At 40.4% G+C, this 18,744-nt stretch overlaps 1 protein-coding gene across 6 annotated transcripts in view; it reads right to left on the minus strand.

Annotated features, from left to right (window-relative positions):
- Positions 1 to 2,181: 2,181 nt before the first annotated feature.
- Positions 2,182 to 18,744, minus strand: part of ift80 (intraflagellar transport 80 homolog (Chlamydomonas)) — a 197,562-nt gene continuing 180,999 nt past the window's right edge. For 3 of the 6 annotated variants that reach the window (XM_059651062.1, XM_059651061.1, XM_059651063.1), the window contains 4 exons: positions 15,162 to 15,251; positions 8,641 to 8,813; positions 4,766 to 4,889; positions 2,183 to 2,613 (listed from right to left, as the gene is read on the minus strand). In XM_059651062.1, the coding sequence (XP_059507045.1) occupies positions 2,488 to 2,613; positions 4,766 to 4,889; positions 8,641 to 8,813; positions 15,162 to 15,251 (513 nt within the window). In that variant the 3' untranslated portion in view covers positions 2,183 to 2,487. Of the gene's footprint in view, positions 2,614 to 4,765; positions 4,890 to 8,640; positions 8,814 to 15,161; positions 15,252 to 18,744 lie in introns of all 6 variants that reach the window. The other 3 variants (XM_059651065.1, XM_059651064.1, XM_059651066.1) reach the window with 2 other exon arrangements.

Here is an 18,744-nt window from a genome sequence, read left to right on the forward strand (position 1 = left end):
GTAGGATGGGGTGGATTCAGCCATCATGATCTATGTCATTACTAAAAATATAGGTTAGACAAGGAAATTATGTCTGCTTAGACAGCAAAAGGAGCTAGGTGCCTCAGTGAAGAGCAGAATCTCCAAGGAAATAATCTCGGGATTATTACTTGTGTCACGTGCTAATTGGCAGAGTGCACGTAAGATTTTTGAAATTAATATGTGGCTCAAAGGCTGGTGGGCTCTGGTTCGTGGGACACTGACACCAATAGTGGGGAAAATGGGGGCTGTATTTTTGGGACAGTCTATACCTAAAATGTGGAGATCTGTGCTCGAGTAAACACATATAAATAATGACAAAAGCAGAGAGGCTTCGCAGAGAAGCTATAAATTAAATAATGGAGTTGAGAGCGTAAGCTTGAATAGATGTAGTGAATCAAGGTCTAGAGCCAAGGGAAGCCAGCAAAGTAGTAACATGTAAAAGGTTAGAGAATGGGAGGCAGGGATAGGTAAAGAATACACCAACAGTGAAGACTGGGTATTATTAGAATGATAACACAAAAACATAACCAATGTCTCTTTGTGTGAATGTGCACAGCATTATGAACAAATTAAATTAATTGATCACACAAATTGAAGGAAATAAATATGATTGGATAGTTATTACTGAGAAGTGGCTGCATGGTGATAAAGAATAGGACCTAAATATTCAGGGAAATATGACATTGAAGAAGTTCGGTAAATGTGAAGGAGTACCACCATTAATTAAGGATGACATTGGTAAAGTAGTTAGAAAAGGCCTTGAATTGGAAGAACAGAATGTAGAATCAGTTTGGGTGGAGATGAGGAATACTATGAGATAGAAATTACTACTAGGGATGGTCTACACAATGTGGTATGACCGAGAATAAATACTGGGTGCTGGTGTTAAAGACTAGAATAATCATGGATGACTTCAATCTATATATAATCCAGAAAAATACAATTGGCAATGGTAGCCTGGATGAGAAATTCATAGAATGCTTTCAATGTGTTCTTCGAGGAGCACATTTTGAAACAGGTCAGAGATACTAGACGTTAATTATACTGATGTTATACTTGCCTTAGTAATGTTTAATGTAACAAGGTTAATTAATGACCTCAGAGTAAAGCTACCACTTAGTTGCAACAACCACACTATGACTGAATTTTACATTTAGTTTGAGAGGGAGAAGAGTGGGTCTAAGGCTAGTATTTTAAAATTAAATAAGGACAACTATGTGGTTATGAAAGCTAAGCTAGCTGAAGTGAACTGGAATACTTGGCTAGGGGATATATCAAGAAGTAGTGTGAGACATTTAAGATGATACTTCAGAAAACACAGAATAAGTATTTAGATTTGCAAATGACAGAAAGATATGCAGGGAAGCATGCTCTAAAGGGGACATAAGAAGGGTGCATAATGTGTAAAAAATAAGACAGGGAATAGCCAGGGAATAGCACTTATCGAGAAAGGCATTTATGGGACCCTTGCCAGGAGAAAACGTTAGGAGTTAGTAGTGGCACTTACCATGGGCATTATGATTCAATGGGTACCTGTCATAGGTTAAGAATTTGGTATAAAAAGTCTAGATATAGGTAAGCTAAGGCATTTGCTCTGAGAAATCTAGGTATAACTTGAGGATTTGCCATAAGAAATTCAAGCATAGATATTAGTCCAATAAAACTTCTTTAAGGTAAAATGAAAACAAACAGCTTTTGTTAGGAAGTGGATGTGACTTAAGCTGCTTTTAGTAGTGAGCACTCCACAACAGTCGTGGAGCTATTACTATAGCAATTAACTTACACTGGGAAATTAGAGTTGAAGTCTTGAAGTTGCAAAGCTGTTTTGCAGATATATTAGAATTAAATTAAGCAAGTTAAAACCATGAAATATGTTGAGACAAAAGAAGTTCAAAGGACTAAGAAATCCCAGAATCCATAGAAGAACAATGGACATTTGTTGAATTTGTATAACATGTCATGTTTGACTAATGGAACATTAAGTAGAAATATTTGTTAACCAATAAACTCAGACAAGAATTTTCTTACTCAAGGATTTAATATGGAGTCCTATTTCCATTACCATACACAATAAAAAAAAATCTCCAAATTACATTATTTAATTGTCATTTATTACAACTAACATACAATAAGATCATTTATTAAGATGATTAATGTTGGAACTACAACACAAGCTTTTGAAATTGATTATTTCAAATTAAATTAATTCTATTTTGTATTTGGTTCAGAAGAGAAAACCACAATTGTTTGAAAAGTACATTAAATATATTTTTAATACAAACGAATGACATTACTTGAAAATACTTGTTTATTGTGCTGTGATAAAAAATAAACTTGCTGAACTTTATTTTAACTTTTAATCCCAAAATCTTGCAAACATTTCCTTCAACTATAAACAAAAGGTAGAAAAACTTTAACGGTCTGTTATGTAAAGTCCATCTAAAGTTGTCAATCTTGAGTCTTAAATTACCGGTTTCTGTGCGTGCTCCTGGATCCAGCTGAATTTAAATTTGTAATAGTGGCTGCACGCTCTCGTTCTTTTGAAATTTCCATTTCAATTTTGGCTTGAATTTTCTCCCAATTAACTTCTACCTGCAAATGATAATAGATTAAAACAGTATGAGTCGAGGATTTCAAATTAATTCAATGTTTTATGCAAATTCTCACCAAAGCGACATAATCAGGAGTCCATAAAGGGATATTGCAATGCCTCTTCAAAAAAGTTAGAGCTTTTCTCATTTTTATGGTGCCAGCAGAAGTAGGAATGCCTCTTGGTCCCACACAAAAACCCTGGCCTATTGCTCATACCTGTGCAAACACAGCAAACAAATGGGAAATAACAGGCTACTGCCCCATCTGACTAGTAAGGAAACACTAATTATTTTCAACAAATAAAAAGACATTTTTTCACAGGCCTGGGCAAGTTATTAGGGTGAGTTTACATTGTATCTACTCCAGCTCAGGATAGGATACTCGGCCTTCACTATGTTGACAGCTATTCTCGGAGTTTTCATGGGCTTTGAGCGGCCAGTTCTGAGGAAGGGTCACTGGACCTGAAATGTTAACTGTTTTTTTCTATCATAGATGCTGCCAGACCTGCTGAGCTTTTCCAGAAACTTGGTTTCTGTTCCTGATTCTCAGCATCTGCAGTTCTTTTGGCTTTTATTTGAGTTGACTTATCCTGGCCAGCTGTCTGACCACGTAACAAACTCTAAATGTAACCTGCAGCATGTGAAAGCAAGGCAGTTAATCACATTGAAGAGCCCTCACTGAGACAGAGAATGGAAATTTAAATAGAGTGAGTGAGTTTGGTTTGGTTGCGGGTACTGCAGTGGTAGTTCCCTACCTCTGAGCCAAGAGGCCTGATTTCGAGTCTCACCTGCTCCAAAGATATCTAAAGTATCTCTGAACAGGTTGATTTGAAAATATCTAAAATTTCAGAAACTGTTTCCTGACTCAAACCTGTACATTTCCATCATTAACTGAAGTTGGAAGGTGAATAGGTGACCAATCCAATCCAAACAGGTTGGTGCAATTTCAAATAGGATAATGGCATTAAAGTTCTTGACATGAATTTCTTCTGGCTGGTTTCCCATAGCATTGATCTAGCAGTTCCCACAAGGTAAGGACTTACAAAATCATGATTCAAAAGCATTCACAGCAATTTCCGTCATTTCAGGTGCAAGGCCAAAGAGTTTCTGTGTTTAATCACAACCCTATGATCTTCCTCCAAAAAAAAACTCTCTCTGAGGCTGATCATTCCTCCTTACCAAAGCCGCAATTTCTATCCTGCCTCTTATTAGACTATCATTTCCCCCAAAACCCACAGGCCTTGATACCCAACGGCATCTAAACTTTCCCTTCCTGAAGCATCTGAACTTGCCCTGAATAGATCAAACCCCAAACCCCATATTTTCCATGCCTCTCACCGAGTGAACAAATCACACTAATGACAATCTCTCTGATTGGCCACTCTCTGTTAATTGTATTGGGCTTCTGATCAACAATACCTGAGATGTGTGGTAAGTCCATAATCGCAGGCTCCCTTATGGGTCAGGTCAGTAAACAGTCTAACTGAAGAGTGTAGACCAAAAATATAACTCAGGAAGAACATGTTATGTTTAAATAATGTACAGAAAAATATATAGGAATTAGGGGAGAAATGGGACGGAGAGAGAAAAACAGAAGAGACAGACAGAAAAGGAAAATCAATTATTACACTTTCTTCTTAAGCATTCACGAATCAAGTTCCGAAGAGAAACAGAATTTATTTAGTGCTAATGCACTGAATCTATTTCTGAATTATTTTGCAAGAGATGTGCACTCCTTCCTCCACGATCAGCAGCATAACCTCAAATATAACATTGGCAGCTGAATGGTAAATTGGATTTCAATTATGAAATACATTTTTCTTCATTTATAGGTAAACTACTGGATTGCAAGTGTTCCAATTAAATCTTTCTCAGAAGTTATCTGAGAACAGATCATACAACTATTTAAGCTAGACCCATTCAGATCAGATTCATTAAATCTGTCCTTATGTCCCAATTTGAGTTGATTAGCTCTCATCCTGGAAGAATGGATATTTTCTTAGCAATCTGTTCAGAGATGTTATGGCACACTTCTGGGGCAGGTGGGACTTTAAAGTGTGCCTAACTCAGTGGTGGGTGCACTACCATTGCAACTAACAGTCTCCTATCCTAGAAGGATAGACTTGACAACATTTGTTTTTCTAATTACATACCCCTTCTGCATACTGTAAAAATCTCTTGCTGGATTCTTCTTTTTGGAAATCCTCCAAAAATTTCTTCCTGTAAGCTAGGACCGTATCGACATGTGTCTTGTATTTCACAGCCAGTTCCAGAGCTCTGAGTTTGGGAAAAGAATGAAAATTTTAAATAAAATGACCTAATACAGATATGTGGCACATTGTACTGATAAAACTAAGCATTAGTAGATACACTTGAGAATTATTTTTCTATCTTCTTCCTCAATTTCTTTTATCAGCACTGAAAATTAGTCTTCACTTGCAATAGTTATTTGTGGAAAAGCAAGGAATATTTTCTAAATATCTTAAGAAACATGAGTTGAAGCAAAATAAATGATAACCAATGATTAGTAGCTTAAACAAAGTTTGCATCTGACTCATATGTCGTGCTTGTTAATTATTCTTTGGATAATAATCAGATTAGAATACAATCAGAACTCACGATGATTGAGCTAAATCATTTCTTAGCATGTTATATTTTGAATTCATGACAACAATTACAATACTACTTGCTGAGAATGCTGATTTTCAGCCAGAGATTTTGTCAGTTAAATAAGTTGTGGCAATGAAATTGCATAAACTGACTAATTAGGAAATACTGATGTCATCGTGAGAAAAGATCCCACAAGGATTACATTTATCAGATTTTTCTGCAATAATGACATTATTTTAAACTTATAAATTTCATTTGATATGGAAGAAGTATTATATCATACAATGCTCTGTGTAAAATAAACTATTAGAGATAACTGATATTGCTAAGAAATTAAAATATGTTTCATTGATTAAAAATTAAAAGCATTATTAAAATTTTACGATCAATATAGAATAACTAGTTGGGCAAGATCTATCACAATGAGTTCTTATATTAAATGAAGAATATGTTGGATTAAGATTCTGCTTATCTTTACCACCCCTCTGGGGAAATTACTGGAGTTGGTTAATCATTCATAGGATTTGGTTACCCTGGCTGGGTCAGCATTCATTGCCCTTCCTGAGTTATCCTTGAGAAGGTGGGGGTGTCCTGTTTTCTTGAGCCTCTGCAGTCTAACACTTGCAATGTTGTTAGGAAGGGACTTTTTGACTCAGTGACACTGAAAGGATGATTATACATTTCCAGGTCTGGACGGTGAGTGGCTTGGTGTGGAACTTTCAGGTGATAGTGTTCCCATGTATATGCTGCCCTTGTTCTTCTAGATGACAGTGGTCATGAGTTTAGAAGACACTGTCACGTGATCCTTGGTGAATTTCTGCAGTGCATTTGTGGCTGGGACATGCCGCCACCACTGAATATTGGTGGTGGAGGGACTGGGTGTTAGTTGATGCAGTGCCAATCAAGGAGGCTGCTTTGTCCTGAATGATGTCAAGCTTCTTGAGTATTGTGGGAACTATTCCATCATACTCCTGATTTATGCCTTGAAGATGGTAGCCAGGCTTTGGGGAATCAGGAGGCAAAATACCCCTTATAAGATTCCTAGCCTCTGACCAGCTCTAGTAGCCACTGTATTTATATGGCTGGTTCAGTTTCCGGTCAATGGTCACTTCCAGATGTTAACAGTGGGAGAATCAGTGATGTTAATGCCGATGAATGTCAAAGGGCAATGGTCAGATTTTGTCTTTGATGTGCATGTTACTTGACCGTTGCCAGCCCAAATCTAGATATTGTTCAGGTCTTGCTGCATTTGGACCTGGACAGCTATCTGAGAAGTTGCGAATGGTGCTAAACATTCTGCAATTATCAATGAACATCGAACAGAAGAATGAGAGGTGACCTACAGAAAGATACAAATTTCTTTGGGGCTTGGCAAGATAGAGGCAGGGAGGTTGTTTCCTCTTCTGGGATAGTCTCGGGCCAGATGGCATAATTTTAGACTAAGGGATCACCTATTTAAGATGGAGATAAGAAAGATTTTCTCTCAGAAGTTATTGAGTCTGTAGAATTCTTTACCATTGAGGATTGTCAAGGCTGCATTGCTTAGTGTATTCAAAGCTGAATATGGACAGCTATTTATTCAGTAATGAATCAGGTGTTATGGAGAGAAGGCAGGAAAATGGAGATAAGGATTATTAGATCAGACATTATATCATTGAATGGTGGAGCAGACATGATGGGCCACCTTTGCTCCTACATCTTATGTTCCTGGATCCTGACTCTGATTGCCCTGAACAGACGACTGACTGCGTCTGTGCCCCTTTACTGGGTATTGGAAGCTGCTCGTGACTTACGGTGTTGAGCTCTCTAGCTGAACGCTATATCCCTTGATGTGACTGAGGACGACTGACAATCATAACAAGCTTCCTAGCTGTGTCTGCAATAAATGGCACAGCAGTCCAGCAGTACTGTAAGCAAGGGAGCTAAGGCTGAGGGCCAAGGCACAGCGAAGATGACATAAGCACCCAGATAGATTCAAAGCGAATAAGCTCTATGAAAGCAAGTGAGCAGGCTGGAGAGCTGAATTGAGTGTGTCCCCCTGAGCACAAAGTATCCTTGTTGCAGCAACATAATGATAGTTGCCATTGTGGCCCAAGGTGCAGCAGTGAAGTTCAGCAGCATCTGGTAAATGGATTGGAGTTGTACCATGAGGGTTCTTACAGGCTGGCAAATATTGGATGTCAATGTCACAATGCCACTCTGACAAGAATTCTCAGCATCCAATTTTCTCATGGCAACAGGTATGCTAGAAAGCTGCATATTAATGAAGTGAGATCTGCAGTAAACAGGTTGTTAATCCTGTTAATAATCCTGTTTAACAGACAACTCATTGTTACACAGTGAGAATCTCACCTGAGTGAGAACCTAGTTAAAAGTTCTAGACAGTTACAACCAATGTCAAGATCGGCGTAACTGGGCTTTGTATGAATATGCCACATTTCTCACCATAGGCAAAATCATTCAGGCCCCTATATGATTCCACCCCATGTCTCTGAAAAGTAAACAATTTTAGACATAAAACATTGTTATAGATGGCAAATATTATCCGAGTTAACGGTGCCTTGATGAAACATACAACATTGTTAAAAAAGGCAACGTGATTCATCCCAGAGATTCTCCACATGATTAAGTTATGTTACATGAGATGGCACTGAGTTAAAATCTCACTGAGATTTGTCTGAAGAGAAATTAAAGGATGAGTATTTGGGCCAAACTGGACCACCTCCCGAGATCTAACTGCAGCATTGCAATGAAGGACATCAGTGGACAGCCTGTTCTCTCTTCACGGATAATGCATAATATGGGGAGACACAGTGAATTTGAACTACTACCTTGAAAAAGACATGTTACATCTTATTAAACGTTTAAACCATTAATAAATAAATGAAAATTTTAAGATAGCTCAAAGATGTGAAAGTTAGGTGGATTGGTAATGCTAAATTGCCCATAGTATTCAGGGACATGTAGGTCAGGTGCATCAGCCATAGGAAATGTGGGGATACAGGGAAAAGGTAGAGGGATGGGCCTGGGTTGGATGCTCTTCAGAGAGTTGGTGCAGACATGTTGGGCTGAATGGCCTGTTTCTACATTGTAGAGATTCTTTGATTCTATGAATACATCTACACACAATCAATTATTAGCTGTGCAATTTTATCCTCTATTTGGAACAAATTATTACTTACAAAGGGACAGTGGAGTAAATAAATAAGAGTGGCTGAGATTGATCAGATATCACTGAACAAATATTTTGTTCTGGCTTCACTGCTGTGTGATTTTGGTAAATAAGCAAAAAAAGTCTATTTTAGAACAATGAGAGTGTAATCACCAACATTTAGCAACACTGACCTCTAGTGTGCATTTGTATCAATGTAGTAAGCATTTAATTTAACCTAGTGAAGAACATGTTTCATTTGCTCACCTATCCCAGTTGAAGAGGTTAATATTTATTTGAATAGCTTGGTAAATAAGGCCCGCCTGGATTAAAGTTCCCTCAGCATCCTGTACATTTCCAGTAAGTAGCATCAAATGTGCCATGCGTGTCTCTTTTGAGGGTAAATCCTTGATAAAGTTGATGTACTGCACTTTATCAATCTAGGAGTTAAAAAGAAAACATCTTTTTTTCAAACTGAGCTTCATTACCATTTGAAATAACTGCACAGAGGCTGGTATCCCGTCACCAAGTCACCCTCTATTTACTTGCGCACAGTACACTGTGACCAGCCAGCTCTGAGTCAGTGATAATGGGAACTGCAGATGCTGGAGAATCCAAGATAATAAAATGTGAGGCTGGATGAACACAGCAGGCCAAGCAGCATCTCAGGAGCACAAAAGCTGACGTTTCGGGCATAGACCCTTCATCAGAGGCCCTGAGTCAGTCCTCAGAACTGAGGACTTTCCTGATTGGCCCAGGTTAACAACTCCAATCAAGGACCTTGTAGCCAACAAGGTCCACCTGGTTCTAATCACTGCAACATTCATTTGTGTATGGCAGTCACACAGAATGAGTATGTCATGTGTTCATACCCAGGAAGCGCACAAGGTATCTTTTAATTTGTGAATGCTATTTGCTGTCCAATACGGATTTCTGGCTGACCAGGAAACTCTCCTGCTCTTACCACCAGCCAGACATATTGAAAGGATTTAAAGATCGATAATCAACTTTTTATGGCTGGGCTATAATGCACCTTCTAAACTAATCTCATCTGAGGTGAGGAATGAACCCAGAGTCTGGCCCAGTTGTAGAAGTGCCACCTCCTCACGATTTATTTATTTATTGTATTGTTTAAAGGCAGATTTTGAACTTCATATTTCAGTTGCATACATTTTCAAAACTTATTTGTACAAACAGCCTTAGAAACATTGCAGTAAGCCATTTAGCACCCCCTACAACCCTGTTCCACTATTCAAAGAGTTCATATTTGTCCATATCCCTTAAAATCTGTACATTGATGACTTCGCCATTTTCTGCTTGGATTCACTGTCAATCACAGACTCATAAGCATCTGTGACCAGTTCGAACTGGCCTTGGAAACCAAGGTAAATCAGGACTAGGCCAAGGCCATGTTGTCTAGGGACTGGATCAACTGATCCTTTATCCCCTTCACCATCAGGACAGGTTGCCTGAAGTTGCTGGGAATATGGACAAATCAAGGTAAGCTTCTCTTTTTTTTAACCTTCTGTTTAGGGGATTAGCAGGGATGGCAGTGCAGGTAGAGGAATGTTCCTCCTGCATGATGTATGAGGTGAGGGACGCCATTAGTGTCCCATCCAAATACGTCTGCAGGAAGTGCACCCAACTCTTGCTCCTCCAAGACCGCGTTAGGGAACTGGAGCGGGAGCTGGATGAACTTCGGATCATTCGGGAGGCAGAGTCAGTGATAGGCAAGAGTTTCAGGGAAGTAGTTACTCCTAAGCGTGAAGAAAGCTGGGTAACTGTTAGAAGGGGGAAAAAGCAATCAGTGCAGGGATCCCCTGTGGTCGTTCCCCTGAAAAACAAATATACCGTTTTGGATACTGTTGGGGGGGACGACTTACCAGGGGCATGCAGTAGGGTGCAGATCTCAGGCATAGAGTCTGTCCCTCTTGCACAGAAGGGAAGGGTGGGATAGGAAGAGAGTGATAGCCATTGGGGATGCAATAGTTAGAGGGACTGATAGAAGATTTGCCGGGAACAAAAGGGACTCACGATTGGTGTGTTGCCTCCCAGGTGCCAGGGTTCGTGATGTCTTGGATCGTGTCTTTGGGGTCCGGACCGGAGACAGTGACCAGCCCCAAGTCGTGGTCCACATAGGCACCAACGACATAGGTAGAAAGAGGGATAGGGATGTCAGGCAGGATTTCAGGGAGCTAGGGTGGAAGTTGAGAGCTAGAACAAACAGAGTGGTCATCTCTGGTTTGTTACCCGTGCCACGTGATAGTGAGGCAAAGAACAGGGAGAGATTTCAGCTGAACACGTGGCTGCAGGGATGGTGCAGGAGGGAGGGCTTCAGGTACATGGACAATTGGGGCTCATTCTGGGGAAGGTGGGATCTCTACAAACAGGATGGTCTCCACTTGAACCAGAGGGGCACTAATATCCTGGGTGGGAAATTCGCTAGTGCTATTTGGGTGGATTTAAACTAGCTCAGAAGGGGGATGGGAAACTGAGATGTAGTCCTAGTACACAGGAGGGTGAGCATAGGGAGGACATGGTCAGGACCTCACTGTCACAGGAGTGTGCTGGCAGACAGCAAGCTGGATTGAAATGTGTCTACTTTAACGCCAGGAGTATCTGGAATAAGGTAGGTGAGCTTGCAGCTTGGATAGGTACCTGGGACTTCGATGTTGTGGCCATTTTGGAGACATGGATAGAGCAGGGTCAGGAATGGATGTTGCAGGTTCCAGGGTTTAGATCTTTCATTAAAGTCAGGGAAGGTGGTAAAAGAGGGGGAGGTGTGGCTTTGTTGGTCAAGGTCAGTATAACGGCGGCTGAAAGAACCTTTGATGAGGAGTCGTCTACTGAGGTGGTGTGGGCTGAGGTTACCGAGGAAGGTTTGTCGACTGAGTCAGTATGGGTGGAAGTTAGGAACAGCAAGGGAGCAGTCACCTCACTGGGGGTTTTCTACAGACTCCCAAATAGCAGTAGGGAGATCGAAGAACTCATTGGCTGGCAGATTGTTGAAAAGTGAAAACGTAGCAGGGTTGTTGTTATGGGTGACTTCAACTTTCCCAATATAGATTGGAACCTCCTTAGTGCAGTTGGTTTGGATGGAGCTGTTTTTGTCAGGTGAGTTCAGGAGGGTTTCCTTACTCAGTATGTGGACAGGCCGACAAGGAGAGAGGCCATTTTGAATTCGGTGCTCAGCAATGAGCCAGGACAGGTGTCAGATCTCGTGTTGGGAGAACACTTTGGTGACAGTGACCACAACAGCCTCACATTTACCATAGCCATGGAAAGGGAAAGGAGCAGTTACCAGGGGAAGATATTTAACTGGGGTAAAGGAAACTATGACGCTATCAGACAGGAGTTGGGAAGCACAGATTGGGAGCAATTGTTCCACAGAAAGGGCACAGCAAACATGTGGAGGCTGTTTAAGGAGCAGTTGTTGCAAGTGATGTATAAATTTGTTCCTCTGAGACAGGTAAGAAGGGGTAAGATTAAGGAGCCTTGGATGACGGGTACAGAGGTGCTTCTTGTCAAAAAGAAAAAGGCAGCGTACGTAAGGTGGAGAAAACAAGGGTCTAGCACAGCTTTAGAGGATTACAGGCTTGCTCGGAAGGAGCTCAAAAGTGGAATGAGGAGGGCCAGGAGGGGGCACGAAAAAGGCTTGACAGGAAGGATTAGGGAGAACCCAAAGGCATTTTACTCATACGTGAGGAATAAGAGAACGATCAGGGAGAAGGTAGGGCCGATCAGGGATAGCGTAGGGAACTTGTGCGTGGAGTCTGAGCAGATAGGGGAAGCCCTAAATGAGTTTTTTGCTTCGGTTTTCACTAAGGAAAGACACCTTGTTGTGAATGAGAACTTTGAGGAGCAGGAAAACAGGCTTGAGCAGATCGAGATTGAGGAAGTTGATGTGCTGGAAATTTTGGCAAATATTAAGACTGATAAGTCCCCAGGGCCAGACCAGATTTATCCTAGGTTGCTCCGGGAAGCGAGAAATGAGGTTGCTAAGCTGCTGGGGAAGATCTTTGCTTCCTCACTCTCCACGGGAGTCATACCGGAAGTATTGACTGCTGCGAGGGGTCATAGTTTTAAGGTGTTAGGAGGAAGGTATAGAGGACACGTCAGAGGGAGGTTCTTCACCCAGAGAGTTGCGAGCGCATGGAATAGTTTACCAGTGGTAATCGTGGAAGCAGAGTCATTAGTGACATTTAAGCGACTGCTGGACATGCACATGGACAGCAGTGAATTGAGGGGAATGTAGGTTAGGTCATTTTATTTTTGGATTAGGATTATTCCACGCCACAACATCGTGGGCCGAAGGGCCTGTACTGTGCTGTACTTTTCTATGTTCTATGTTCTATGGTTCAGCGGGGCCAGGCATGCAAAAAAACGTGGGAAGACCATACCACCAAGGTGAGGCACGAACTGAACACTACTTCTTCTCCATTTTGGGCAAAAACCTGGTCGTCAGTTGCGAGGTACTCGCGGTGTTTCTGCATGTAGTGCAGATCTGGTACATTCCCCGAACCTGCAGTCACCCATTTCATATTTCAACTGCAGGTCAAAAATGGACTGTCTCTGCAGGGACATAATGTACAAAATTTTGGAGAATGGCGTCAAGATGTACCCACATTGCCCTCATCTGATGGCTAGCTTTGTGGCTGCATCAAGTTGTGTGCAGACCATTGGCATGGATACACTAAGTTTCACTACAGACTGAGGTTCTACCTGCCCCCGGTGTTGCAAAGGATGGGTCTGGCCTAGGTGCTGGAGGTTAGACCATTCTGTGTTACCTGTCCTTTGTGAAAAAGTTGTAAAGAAAACACATTTGACTATAAGTTCGTCAGAAAGTGGTCAGTATATTGTGTTTTTACGACTCTGTGGGAAAAGCACAGTGTAGATCCTGTCACGTGGTTCCTTGAGTGGAGTGTCAACGTCGTTTGGCAGAATACCTCAATGCTAGAAGCTTCCAACAAGAACCAAGGCATAGCTAGGCTGGCAGAGAGACGGGCACTACCTTTCAGATCCTTCATATTATGTCTGGTCTCTATGTGCCACCACACATTGCCCTCAAAGCAGCTGAGTGGCGAAGGAACTGTTATTCATCTCATCTGGAATGTGCCTTTGTAAAGAAGGCCTAGAGAGAAGGAGATACAGTGGGCTTTTGTTGTGGCTCGTCCGGAGCAGCTCTGTGATGCAGAACTCTGTGTGAAAAGGGCTATTCCTGGGATGCACAGTGAGACAAATACTGATTGCACCTGGAGGATCATCATCTTGGTCTGCCCAAACTTTGTTAGTCTTCCAGTGTAACTGCTGACCTTGACCAAGTTGCAGACTGGCACATTCCAAGGTCCAGGACAATGTGCTTAGGGAAGCAGCAAAGTTTGGGGAAGCTGCCACCAGAGGCCCATTGGGGAAAAACAAATGTCTGAGATCTTTCTGCTAAAATCAGGAAAGGGTCTGTTCAGTTATCAGACCTTTTCATTGTCCTAAAATGTATGTGTTTCTGCAACTGCAGGCAATATTAAATGATTTTTTTTTTCTTTATTTGCAAAGGCTGTACAGACATACATTAGTACCTGTGTATGTCATACAGATAATTTCTTGAAGAATAATGTATATTTGAGCAGTAAAAATAAACAAAAATGTTTTTACCTCAGACTTAAAAATTCAATTGATACATCAATTACCATTCGTAGAACTCCAAATCTCTGCATTCATTTGTGTATCAACTTTCCTATTTTACTCATGAATGGTGTTAGAAGTTTTAGAAATTCCTCTTGTTGACTCTGAAGCCTGTGTGCCCCTTGGTATATTAAAATTTTCAATCAAATCACCCTTTAATCTTCTAAGTTCTATGAAACACAATGCTTACACAATCCGTCCTCGAATTAACACTTGGAGTCTAGGTATCATTTTGCTATCATTCTCCCTCCAATGTCAATATATCTCTCAAGATGTACTGATCAGAAATGCTGAAGGTACTCCTGTACAGTCCAACTTTGTTCATCTGAGTATGGCTTGTCTAAAAGCCAGCATTCCATCAGCCTTTGTGATTATTCCTGTACGTGTCAATTGAATTTAATAACATATGTTTCTTTAGACCTCCACTATTCCTAATTTTTCTGTTTAGAATGAGTTCTGTTCTATCCATTTTAGGTAAAAAGTGGAAGGCTTTATATTTGCCTACTATCGTAAATGTGTTGTTATTGTATATTTTATAAAGAATAGCTCCCATAAGCAACATGATTCCTCTAGGCAAAAGCTAACTAGCTGATAACAAATAATCAGGTTATATCATCTTAAGAATAATCCACAAAAGGTCATTAAATAATTGTCAGAGTTGCATTTATATCAGAACTTTTTTACTAGCTTTTCAACCAGCTGTACCATTTTCAAAATTAAAAATTATACTCTAAAACATCTGAATTTTGAACTAGCTACTGGCAACACAGGAAACAATGTTACATCAATCACTCAAATTCAGTTTCTTAATTACAGGCATTCTGGTAAATATCGCTGCTATTGTAATAATGTTTTGAATGCTACTTTTATGAAGATAAATTTTCATGAGTCTTGGGATATTTTGAGACAATTGCCACAGTACGGAGGTGCCCAATTGTACAGCTACCATTAACTATAGCAACAGCTCCCTGGTACCCAAACATAAAATCTTTGGGAAGGCACTGAAAATCTACTTTTGATACTGTGAATGTAAAAATGCAAAAGTGTATTACATTGGAAGGATTAATTACAAAGATGAGATTTAAAAAGAAAAATAATTAATTAATTACCTCACCAATTGCTGCATAAGCAACCTCTGCCGTCATTAGATCTTTGTGTGCAATTGCCATAGCAGCAAGGCATGACCACATTGTTTGTTCCTGTTTGTGGAAAGAAAAATAACATTACACTTAGTTCACATACATTGAAAATATTTTGCATTGTAACTTTACATTAAATTAACTTTTTCATAGGGTCATATTGTGCTTCTATGTTTTTGTTCATGATTATTATCCAAACAGGTCATTATAATGATCATGCAGATTTACTGCAGATCATAGATCATAGATCATAGATCACATCCTTTACATGTCTTCTAACTAATTGGTAGCCACACAGTCTTAGCTTTCTCACTGTAAAATGAAAATTTGCCGCTGATTGTTAGCATATGCTGTATTTTTAAAGGCAGTTTTTAACCTGAAAATACAGCATAAAACAAATTTGCAACTGTGAAACCATGTTCTACCCCATGGAGACTCAAAGCCTACGGAGATGCCAATAGGCACAATGGCATCTCTGGAGGTGTAAGCAGCTCCTTCCAATCTCACCAAGGGATGGGTCATTCAAGACTTAATGATTAGAACAATGCTAAACATAAGTCTCAGACATTGGTTAACAGCTTCCTTTTGAGATTCACACCTGATTTCTTTTGAGTGTTATTGATCAAGCTGGACAGAAGTCTCATTACCAATCTCTTTATCTATTTTATTGCTGGATTTGGAATTGCAGACAGATTGATACTAGCTGCTGTGGCTGTGTTGCCCCTCTCTCTCTGTCTTCCATTTTACATCCAAATTCTGAACATAGCAAAAAAATTGTCTACATCCCTATAGCAGACAGAATTTCCACTAAAAAGATGTTGGATATTCTACAACAATGGCTCTAACAGCAAATGGAATATATATTAGCTACAACGAAAAAACAACTGCAACTGTAGGAACCAAAGCATTTGAATGCAATCAATAAATCTGCTCTGCCTATAGCTTTATTTAATCTGCACCTTAGCCAACTTTAACATTCAATACTGTGTAAGGTTGTGTCTCTTTTTACATGCTTGTATGCATTACTGGGAAGCAGGATATATTTGTAGTATTTTTTAAAGAAACACTCTAAAAGGTTTTACCTGTGTAATTTTAGCAGTGAAATTATCATTTATTTTGTTAATTCATGAATGGCTGTTTGGATTAATTCTTATAGAAGGCATACAATCAGGGCAATCCAGCATCCTTTTTAAAAAAATTCAAAACATACGCTGGAATCAAATGGGGAGAGAGAGAAAAAGAGTAAAATATTCAATCCCTCTTTACCATAGAGCCCCTATAGTGTGGAAACAGGCCCTTTGGCCCAACAAGTTCACACTGACACACACAGCATCCCACATAAACCGCCTAATCTACACATCCCTGAACACCAGAGGCAATTTAGCATGGCCAATCCACCTGACCAGCTCATGCCTGGACTGTGGTAAGAAATCGGAGCACAAGGAGGAAACCCACACAGACATGGAGAGATGTGCAAACTCCATACGGACATTAGCCAGAGGATGGAATTGAACCCAGGTCCCTGATGCTGTGAGGCAGCAGTGCTAAACACTGAGCCACCTTGCCACCCCTTACCTAGTCATAACAATTGAAGTTGAAGCATTATAGTATAACATTTATTAAAATGATTTTATATCTCACCAATATTCTTCCCCTCCCCCTACTCCAACACTTCTATGATATTAACACTTTACAGCAAATTATGGCTGGTTCCCCAACTAAGTAGTTTATGCTTTACCTGCGAATGGCAACAGGCAGTCCTACCATAAGAAATATCAACTATTTCAAGTAATACCCACAAAACATGGGTTCCATCATGGATCACTGGTAAGTAGTCAGGAGTCTGATTCCCAGCAAATGTTTTCCTCCTCAGCATTCAAATATGGATCATGGGATCTTTATCACTCCTCATATTATCTTTGAGTAATTCAGCACTACTTAGTACTAGATACATATTGGATCTTCCTGGTCTGTTGGCTCATCCATACGATGGATAATTTTGTTGAGTTATAGGGAAAGCTGACAATGCTGTTCAGCACCCATTTACAACTCCTCAGATCCTGAAGTTGTCCATGTCTAAATGCAACAAGACCTGGCAATATACAGGTTTGGGCTGAAAAGTGGCAGGTAACATTTGTACCACACAAATGCCAGGCAATGACCATCTCCAATAACAGACAAACCACCCACTGTCCCATAAATTTCCCTTTCATCAACATCCCTGGGGAACACCATTGATCAGAAACTGAACTGGACTTGCCATAAAAACAAAGTGGCTACAACAGCAGGTCAGTGCTAGGAATACTGCAGTGAGTAACTAATCTGACTCTACACAACCTTGACACCATGCAGAACAAAGCAGCCCATTTGATTAGCGCCACACCTACAAACATTCAGTCCCTCCACCACGGACGGTCTGTAGTAGTGGTGTGTACCATCTACAAGATGCATTATAGAAATGTGCCAAAGACCCTGAGACAGAACCTCCTAAAACCATGACTGCTTTCACCTAGAAGAACAAGGACAGCAGATATATCAGAACTCCACCACCTGAAAGTCCCCCTCCAAGCCTCTCACCATCCTGCTTCAAAATACATTGCTGTTCCTTGACTGTTGCTGGGTCAAAATCCTGGAATTCCCTCCGTAACAACATTGTGGATCTACCTACAGTACATGGACTGCAACAGTTCTCGAAGGCAGTTCACCACCATCCCCTTAAGGGCAACTAGGTATGGGCTATAAATACTGTTCGCCAGCAATGTGCTTATCCCACAATTGAATTTTAAGAAGCATATAATGGATATATGTTTTTTCCCCTCACAGAATTACATCCAAGGGGTTCAACTTCTTGTTCTAATACTATTTATCTATATCCAAGCATATGATAAACTCACCAAGATAATTACCCTTCAGTTTAATATAACCTTATTTAGCAGGTTTTGAGAAGATTTGTAGATGAGATTGAGGTTCTGGATGTGAGTTTGCTCACTGAGCTGGAAGGTTAGTTTTCAGACATTTCATCACCATTCTAGGTAACATCATCAGTGAGCCTCCGGTGAAGCGCTGGCGTTATGTCCCGCTTTCTATTTATCTGTTTAGGTTTCCTTGGGTTGGTGATGTCATTTCCTGCATTGGTGATGTCACTTCTTGTTCTTTTTCTCAGAGGATGGTAGATGGGCTCCAAATCAACATGTTTGTTGATGGAGTTCTGGTTGGAATGCCATGCTTCGAGGAATTCTCGTGCGTGTTTCTGTTTGGCTTGTCCTAGGATGGATGCGTTGTCCCAATCAAAGTGGTATCCTTCTTCATCTGTATGTAAGGATACTAGTGATAGTGGATCATGTCTTTTTGTGGCTAGTTGATGTTCGTGTATCCTGGTGGCTAGCTTTCTGCCTGTTTGTCCAATGTAGTGTTTGTCACAGTGAAGCAAAACGAACGTCACTTACAAAATACCTTGCTAGCAGCCCATCTACCATTCTCAGAGAAAAAGAACAGGAAATGACATCACCAACCCAAGGAAACCTAAACAGATAAATAGAAAGCGGGACACAAC

Source organism: Stegostoma tigrinum, chromosome 14 (genome assembly GCF_030684315.1).
Source record: "Stegostoma tigrinum isolate sSteTig4 chromosome 14, sSteTig4.hap1, whole genome shotgun sequence".
Lineage (NCBI taxonomy): Eukaryota > Metazoa > Chordata > Chondrichthyes > Orectolobiformes > Stegostomatidae > Stegostoma > Stegostoma tigrinum.